Below are 9,351 nucleotides of genomic sequence, written 5' to 3' on the forward strand. Positions count from 1 at the left end.
GTTCTTTTCTTCAGGCTTCACTGATGCTTTAAAATACTGCATACTTGGACGGGAGATGAGACATCCCAGAGAACTCTTTCCGGCAGCTGGTGTTTGGAATACAGAGATAAACAAAACACATCAGCTGGGGATACTTCTGAACGATGGCAATCTCTGGGTTTGATTTAACAGTTTCAGCTGTTGTCCCAGAGTACTTAACCATCCTGTGAACAGGAACAAACCTTTCTGGTGCTGGCTTTGGAGCTTGTTCCTGCTCCTCTCTGAGGCTAGAATCTGTTCCCAGCTCAGGCTGAACTGGTGATGTGACTGTTCCCTCTCTTGGTTGCGCAGCTTCAGCTCCAAGTCTGCAGTTAGGAGAGTTAGAACAGCCTAGAGGAGTCAAGGAATACTCTTCAGGCAACAGAGTACAAAGTAAAACTGATTAAAAAAAAATCACTAAGTTTTGCACATGCTTGAAATGTATCCCTCAAACCTCCTTATGAAGAAAAATGCTTAGTTTGAAAGATTCTGATATTCTCTCCAGAATCAGAGGTAAAAAGGCGATGTATTCGGGAAAATGAAAACACAGCCCTTAGTTCAGCCCCTGACATGTCCTACACACACACAAGAAAAGAAATATCTTTCAGGTTCCTGGAAGAACTTAAAATTTAATTTCATGGACTTCACTCTTTTTAGAAAGCAGTTAATTTTGGGGAATGGATGTTTTGTGTAAACCATTGCCTGTTCCATTATTAAAGAATCATTTGGGACCCCGAACATTTCAAAAGGTTTGTGCCACTGAACAGTGGGGTTTGTGCACACTAACAGACCACAGGCTGGAAGTTTTCAGTGGTCACAGCACAGCCACATTGTTTGATGTGGGTACACAAAACAGGCAGTGCTGGGAAAAACCTTGGATTCTCTCATCCATGTAACTGAAAGGCATATCTCACCGTAGGTATACCCCCTATTTAGTGAAATCCTAGACACTGCAAACTGGGTGCTAAAGCTTCCACCAAACAGGGGGAGGGTGTCACCCATCTGATTTCACATGCAGCACTGCTCACCTCTGTGATGTGATTAACTGCACATTTCAAGAAAGAGACCTGGTTGGAGAAGTGTTTGTTGTGGTCCCTTCCTTTGCAAGTGGTCACTTGCTCACTCTAGTGGAATAAATTTTTGACAGTTCATTGCAGTAATACCATCATATTTCAGACTTGCAGTTGTTCTGGGGTTTGAATCCATGCTCAGGAGAAACAAGAAGGTAAGCAGCAGCTTACCCCAAAAAATATTTTAAAAATTCAGCTAACTAGTAATTTTCTGTCCTTTGTTATCTTGTGCTATTCTGCTGCATTCTTGAAATACGTTTTTTAAAAAAATGGAATATGTTTTTTTAAAAATGGGAAGTGTGACTGGTTTTTTTCTTGTTTTCAGAGACGTAAACTCTGCACAGGTTATATTATCTGGCTGGACTACAGATGTGTCAGAACGCCCTGTGGAATCAGGTGTAAAATCTGTGCTAAAAGATGAAGTACATGGATCAGAACTGATTTTATCAGCTCTTAAGAAAAGCTGGAAAGTGCAAGAAAGCCACCTGCAGTAGCTAGAAACAATTGAGAGAGTTGGGAGAGTTCTCCTTGTGGGAAACTGTGAGTTTAACATTAGATAAAAGAATTACATCTTTTCTATGAAAGATGTTCATAGCTAGTTTGTTTAAACCTTGAAATTAGGGAACTATGCCTGTTAGGCTAAAAAGAAAATTTGGAATATAGCTTATTATCAACTCTGAAGCTGGTCTCAGGTTAGTTTAACTTCTGAGAAATTAAGATATATCCACTTTCTGAACCATAGCAAAGAACATTTAAGTTATTGCTTTATCCTTTCTGCCTTCTTCTTAATTTTGTTGAAGAACCACTTATTCATGCAGTCAAATGAAAAATAACCCAACAAAACATCCAATAAGAATGACCCAGGTGTTTAACCTCAAGCTGCCTATTTCTGCATTCATTCTATGTTTCACTCTTTAATATAATTACTTCTGTTTGGAATAGGCAGTGATGAAATGATCTGACCTTTACATATTATTACTTAATTGGTTTTTCCATATCTACTGGAAAAAAATAAAACCAGTTGCTGAACATTCTTATTAATATTAATTTCAAGTGCTTTTGCATGTCCTTCATGCTTTTCAAGCAAGCTGCTATATAACAGAAAAGTACTTCTCCTTTCTTCTTCTGCACTACAGCAGTAGTTCTCCAGGAACCAGACTTAACATTACAAAAAATGACACTTGGCTGTTGTGATGCAAAGAGATGTGGTTCATAATGCTGATTTTGTTCTCTAGTGCAGAGCTGGCTTCCTACATTGAGATTAACAAGAGCTGCCATGCTAAATTCTCAGATACTTAATCCAGACAGGGATGAAGAACAAGATGATGTGGGAAACTCTGGCTATGCCTATAAATACAGCTTAAGCCTCCCTCAGCCTGCAAAAAGTTCCTTAAGATAACCTGCGCCCATACACGAAAGTCTACCATTCCTAAAATTGGGGTCCAATGCATGAGCACTGTCCTACCAGGATTAATGGGCAAACTTTCAGTGCCTTGGTTCTAAGCCTTACTGAGACCCAGTGTTTAAACCCACAGATTTAGCTTCTCTTGACTAAACACGTACCAGTGTAGGGTGCCACAGCCACCTGGGCTGCCATCGGCCCTAAAGTGACACGAAACCCTTCTGTTCTTCTAGACTCTGGAGGCATCTATATCCTTGTCTTGGATTTATAGGTAAATCTGAAAACTTGCACGTGTATATATATATATATATATATATAGTCAAACTCATCTTGTGTGATCATCCCAGAACTCTTGAAATTAGGCATAGCTGACTATTGGTGAATGTTTATTAATGTTAAGGGGTGTTCTGCCTCCTGAATGTCTTAATGAATTATTATTTTAAAAAATAGAATAATTCAGCTATGAAGTCAGACCCAGTTGCTCAGGGCTTGATCCAGTCAGGTCTTGCAGACCACCAAGAATGGGGACTGTACAAGCTCCCTGGTCATCCTGCTTCTTTCCTGGACTGTACTCAAAGGATAAAGACCCCTTTTCCTTACATCCAATCTGAATCTCTTTTGTTTCCCTTCATGTCTTTCACCTCTTGTCCTCCCGCCATGCTCCTCTGTGAAGAGCCTGGCTCCATTTTCTCCACAATCTTTTCACGGGTCCTGGGAAGCTGCCTAGCAAGCCATGCCTTTCCAGGCTGAACAAGTCCTAGTCCCAGAGCCCCTCCTCAAAGAGCAAGTGCTCCAGCCATGATCAGCTTGGTGGCTCTCCACTGAACTTGCTTCTGTTCAACGTCTCTTTTGTATTGCCTGGGGAGGGAACCCAAAACTGGATGCAGTATGTAGATATTGCTTAGCGGCTGCTAAGTAGAGGCAATCAGTTCCTTCAATCGACAGGCTGTGCTCCTGTTCATGGGGCTCTGGATGCAGATGTCCTTCTCTACTGCTGTTTATACAACTAAACAAAACTGTAACCCTCTGCTTCAACCTGCAGTGAAATTTGCTCAAAGACAGCTTATTCATTTGGCTTGGTTCTGATGTTCATACTGTCTAGAACATATTCTGTTTATTTTCCACACTGATTTCTGTCATTTTTGGAAGGAAACTGAGCAGTTAGATTGGTGATAAACACAGTAAACCTATGTAGATCCCAAAAGAAGCAAAATACATCGACTCTTGCGTGAGAAATTATTCTGTGAAAGTTCAAACAGAAAAAGCACAAAGCATCCCAGAAAGACACACTCCGAAGATCAAGATGATCCTTCTAGAGATCATGGGGGGAAACACAAGTTTGTTCTTCATTTTTGCACTGTTGCAGAACTGTTCACTACCCAAACTGAACAAAGTAAGATACTCTGAACTAATATAGTCAAGCCTTCATACAGAGCTGTCTATAAGTCTCTAAAGTAGTGTATCTATAAGCTTCTGGTACATCAGAAAAGGCATTTCTCTTGGATGTAATTTCTAATGTAAGCTAGTGTTTCAGCAGTAGGTCTGGGAGCAGTCTTAAAGCACAAAAAAAGATAAATACTATATTGATTCCAGAGGAGGCTAAACAAGTTTAGTAGAAAAAGATGTCTGACAACATGGGCAGTAGAGCTTTAAGTACTGTGAGAGACACTTAATTCTCCAAACCAATGATAATCTGCAGTCTTGACAGAGTGAGGGATCAAACATGACATGCAGAGCTACTCTGTATCACAAACACGACTTGCTCATTCAGCATATGACGTGTCAAAAATGCACCAGGAGATAATGGCTATCTCTATGCCTGATTTCTTATGTATAATGATATGGGCTAGAAGGACTCAGACCGAATACGAGAGGGTGATATCACAAGCAATGGATGAAACCAAAAATACATGTGGCTGGCTCATTTAATTATCAGTTTTCCCAAAAGGACGCAAAAGATGAGTGGTTTAAGTGACATTAAACTCTTTCTGGGGCAAAAAGATGTTATCCAACAGGTTGGGACATTGCCAGCATAAAAGACAGACTCCTTAAGGAGAAACCTTGAGAACTAAGCAGTGACTTTTGAGCAGCAGGCAACAGATGAGATCCTGTTTCTCTGCAAGATTTAGGGCTTGCTGGGACACAAAACCTTTAGTCTGCTATCATTCAAGAAACCAAATCTTCATCATCAGTCTAAATTCAGTATAGCAGGTCAGGAACTATGTTTCCCAATATAAAATAATGGGATTTCTTTTTTGCTGTCTCTTTTAACTGCTTTATTAAAGGTTCTTTATCATGTGCACTGCTTTTCAAAGCTTTGGAACATGTACAGCTACCTTTTCCCTATTATGATGGTTTGACCACCTGCTTAATAGGAAAAACGTTTTAGAGAAACTTATGTCATGTATAGCATGGGACTTTTTTTTTTTTTTTTTACAAAGTCCAGATACTTCTTGATTGTTTCCTAGCAGATATAGCAATATGGTATTTGTTTGCTGGCCTGAAGCTTGAAGGTAGTTACCATGAATCATGCTATCCATTTTCATTCTTGAAGTACAGGCAGCACCTTCTGTTAACCATGTAAAGGTATCATAGTAAACCAGACATTTCACACCACAGAAATTTAATAGGTTTAGCCATAGCACGGTTGTTAATGTGCTCTCTATATTCATATAGACATCTGGCATACTTCTGAAGAAACTCTGTCATGGATGAATGTTAGCTGAACAGTCATTAAGTGAGACAAAGCAAAGGGTCACCTTGTACATTTGGGAGGGAATGTTTGCAATTACTGAAGCAAGGATGTGAACATCTGATGGGAAAAGATTAAAACTTATCTCATGGTATATTAGGGAGAAAGTACAGTTAGAACCAGGCGACAATCATTAGGACTTTTACATTCTACTTCTCCTGCTTGTTCAATGTATGGCAAACTCTTCAGCCTATTACCTGCAAAAATCAATATATGACAACATATCCATTGCCAAATGGGAGAGTCATGAGAGTCAGTTCTTCAATTAATCCTTCTGTAAAAGTTGCTATAGCAGCTTACTACAGTATTATTTAACTACCAAGCAGATATAAAACAATGTAGTTTAAAGAGCTGAACAGAAGAGGACTCAGTACTCAGGGGAAATAACAGAAAGGCTGACTTCAAGGCTGTGTGAGTTTTGATTCATTAATCAAGTTGAGTATTTCACAATAGTTTAGTATATTTGAAGAAGCCACTACAGCTAGACAAGCTTCTTGAGCAGTTATTACTGATGGCGTTCACAGAATTCACAATAGTTCTGTTGTCTGTATTTTAACTTTCCACCCAAAGACTGGATTTGCTTGGACATACACATCAGTCTGTTGACATGGCATACAGCCTACAGCCATGACAAATTCTCAATTAATGCACCATAGAGGCACATGTAGCCTAGAGATATACTTTTTTTGATCTTTACTCTTCTTTAAGCACCGAGACTGGAATAGAAAATTTAACCCTGCCTATGGGCACCAAGATTCAGAATAGCTGCCTCCGTCATTCTGGAAATAAGGTTTCATGTGCCTGAGGGGAACCAAGAGATGACATAACTTCCTCCATCAGTGCTAGAGTGAGATTGATTGAGCAGAGCTCTGGTGGAGTCCAACCAGACTGTCTCGCTAGGAGGAGCTCACACAACAAGGGTCCTTCTCTCTCTGCTCATGCCACTGGTTTCCTTCAGCAGCAAAACTGCCCTGTAGACAACAGAAGCTATGAACTAGCATCTTCTGGCAGACAGTTCTGTCCCTGAAGACACAGAATGGTAGCTCTTATTGAACAAGAAAAAAAAGTCTACAACAGTTTAAAGGGAAAGGAGAAGCTCAAAGATTCACAGGTTGCTGCAAAATTAAGCATTTCAAGGCTCTCAGAAAAAAAAATAGAATAAAGCACTGTTTTACTAGACAGGAAAATTTTTCTTAAGCTGAGAAACCAGTTATTTCTGCAGTGACAGACGACATTACTGATCACTGTCCAAAAGACTACGTAGCAGTCTCTGATAACACAATAAAGACCTTGTGACAGAGAACACTGTAGATACGGGTATGTACGGGTAAGCACTTGTGATATGGGAGAACCTGTTTCAGACTGATTCAGAATGGGGACTGTTTTTTCCATATTTTGCCTTAAGGTATAGGCTGTTGGCTACACCTGAGACTGGTTGCTTCCTTCCACTGTGAGAGATGTAGTGTTTTATGAAATGAAAGCACTTTGTCAAGTTTTTTGACCACTTAGTTAAGCAGCCCCCCTAGCACATGGAGACTACCTTAAGAACCCATCTAGCATGTAACTTTCCTCAATTAAAAAACCAAGAAGTTCAAATTACAGCTTCCAGGGGCTGTGCAAACCAGTGGAATGGAGGAGGAACTTACATGTTGGAACCTTGAAAGCCAAGCAGAAATGCTGTGAGCCAGTGCAATGCAATAAATGCCCCGTGACATTGCCACTCAAAACAGTCACATCCACTCCCCTTCAGATTTCAGAATTTCAGGTCTTGACACTTTACAGAGTAAGTTCTAGACATTTCAGGGCAGGTATTGGTGATTGTGTTTGCTGTGTTTGGCTTTCCTGGGGCATACTGCTTTGTAGAAGCAATGATCCCATTACAGGGTGGTAGAAATGGTTTGGAGTAGATTTGTTCTTTGACTATTTTGATGTGCAGAAGGTCTATGTTGTGTTTTCTCTGCCTCATCTGCACAGTCCCAACCACATCCTCCCTAAAAGTACAATACAGCAACAGGAACTCCAGGAGCCGAAACTTGCAAAATGTTGTCTTTGTGTGGTATTGACACTCTGCAGAGCCTGGTATGCTACACAATATGTGACAGATCTCCTTTCCTCCCCATTCTGCCAGACATGTTCATAAGCAAATATAATAGTTACACACAAACAGGAACTCTGTAGATATCACAAGCAACAGAAAAAACTAAATATGAAAAAGAGAAAAATCTCTCTTCCCAGATTCTTTTAATGACAGCTCTGAACTAATATACCAGGGAAAAAATCCCCACTCTTGGATAATTACTTTGGATGGGCAGATATCACCTTTTTTTTTTTTTTTGAGTCAAACTGCTGATCAAGACAGAATTGCAAGGTTTCTAGCTTCTTTTAGCTAAACAGGTGTTCCTATATGGAAAGAAAGCATCTTAGACTTTTATATGAGACCAAACATAAGGAAAGGGAGTGAGAGCAAAATGCCCACAGTGCATACTAATCCAACATGATTTTGTAAAATGTTCAAACTTGTAACTGATTCTTCATTTGCTTCTGGAAAAAGGCTGTCAAACGAGGCAAGCACTATACAGACACATTTTTGCTCTTTAAGCCTGCATGTCTATTAGCATTCCTTCCAACAGCAGAACTGAAAACAAATGCAGTATGTTTCATACCTGTAGCTAGGAGACTTTTCTGGTTTTGATAGATTGATAGACAACACCTGTACGTACTTAACCTGCAATGCTGGGTCTTCTTCACTTCTATGAGCAAGAGGTTTTTTCTAGAGGCTTTTTATTATCTTTTTGCACGTTTTACTTGACACCACTAGCTTGCAAAGTGAATAACCAAACCGTTTAACATGAAAAAAATCCACATCTGCCCATCTGCTCCTGCAGCTCAAGAAACTCCAACATTTCTGATGACAGCTGTTGATCATGCAAAGGTCAAACCACTGCAAGCAGAACCCAGAACCTCAAACCCATAGCAGCTATTTTGATGAAGGCAGGGAGCACTTCTGGACTGCCAATTCAGGCACACACACATCATCCCAACAACGCAAGTAACTTTTCTGAGCAACTGTGATGTGCTTGTCTGTCTTGTAAGGTTTGCCCTAGCTCGGGAGGCAGCCTGCTCTGCAGCCGGGCACCCGGCAAGTCACAGCCCGTCCCCGCGGGGCTTGTGCTCCCGCTGGGGCCGAGCTCTCCCCGCCGGCGCGCGGGCTGCCTCCGCACCTGCGGAGCGGCGCGCAGCGCGGCGGCGGGGCCGGCAGGCGGCGCTGTGCGGGGGGCTCCGGCGGGGTCGGCGGGGAGCGGCGGCAGCGCCCTGCGGCGCGGCCCGCGGGTCACTCACCATGTTGACCTCCGAGACCACGTCGATGCTGGCGATCTCTATCCGCATGCCCACATCCACGGGCGGACCTGCGGGGGGAGCGGCAGGCGGCGTTAGCCGGCGGGGGGCGCCGGGAGGTCTGGGGCGCGGGTCGGGGGAGCGCGGGCGCCTCACCTCCGAAATCGGGCCGGAGGCGGATGTCGTAGCCCTGGAGCAGCCTGTCCACCGTCTCCTTCACGTAGGACATGTTGCTGGGCCCGTCGGCGCTGCGGGAAGGAGCACAGGTTAGGGAGGCTGCCGGGCGGCCCCGAACCCGCGGCCCTCCGCGGCCCGGCGGCGCTCACCTGCGCGCCGCGCACGCCACGGCCAGCACCAGCGGCAGGGACAGCGCCCGCGGGCCGGCCCGCCCGGCCGCCGGGCCGCCCATCCCACTCCCGCTCCCGGCCCCGGCCCCGGCCGCGCCGCCGCCGCCTCGCGGGGAAAGATCCGCGGACTGCAAGTTGGTGCGGAGCGGAGCAACAATTCCCCACAGCGCGACGCATGCGCGGAGTGGGGCGCCGCGGCCCCCGGGGAGCACTTTGGTCCGCCACGGACCGTGTGCGGCGTGTCCTCCCCGACCTGCCCCAGTCCGACCGGATCGGGTCCGCCCCGCCCCGCCGCGGGGGAGCGGAGAACGGCGGCCGTGCCGGAGCGGGCGGCGGGGCCAAGCGGCTGGAGCGGCAGGTGGGGACCGAGAGCCCCCGGGCTGCCGTGAGCCGCGGGCTTCTCGTCAAGAAAAAGTAAATCATCGT

The 9,351-nt window shown here is 44.1% G+C and overlaps 1 protein-coding gene across 2 annotated transcripts in view; it reads right to left on the reverse strand.

Annotated features, from left to right (window-relative positions):
- The window catches only part of GABRB1 (gamma-aminobutyric acid type A receptor subunit beta1), a 113,453-nt gene extending 104,466 nt beyond the window's left edge, over window positions 1-8,987 (reverse strand). Inside the window, exons 1-3 of one of the 2 annotated variants that reach the window (XM_065633715.1) lie at window positions 8,905-8,987; window positions 8,735-8,826; window positions 8,582-8,649 (exon numbers count right to left, since the gene is read on the reverse strand). In XM_065633715.1, the coding sequence (XP_065489787.1) occupies window positions 8,582-8,649; window positions 8,735-8,826; window positions 8,905-8,987 (243 nt within the window). The remainder of the gene's footprint in view (window positions 1-8,581; window positions 8,650-8,734; window positions 8,827-8,904) is intronic. The other variant, XM_065633716.1, reaches the window with a different exon arrangement.
- Between the last annotated feature and the right edge of the window lie 364 nt (window positions 8,988-9,351).

The sequence above is a fragment of the Caloenas nicobarica genome, chromosome 4 (genome assembly GCF_036013445.1).
Source record: "Caloenas nicobarica isolate bCalNic1 chromosome 4, bCalNic1.hap1, whole genome shotgun sequence".
NCBI classification, from domain to species: Eukaryota; Metazoa; Chordata; class Aves; order Columbiformes; family Columbidae; genus Caloenas; species Caloenas nicobarica.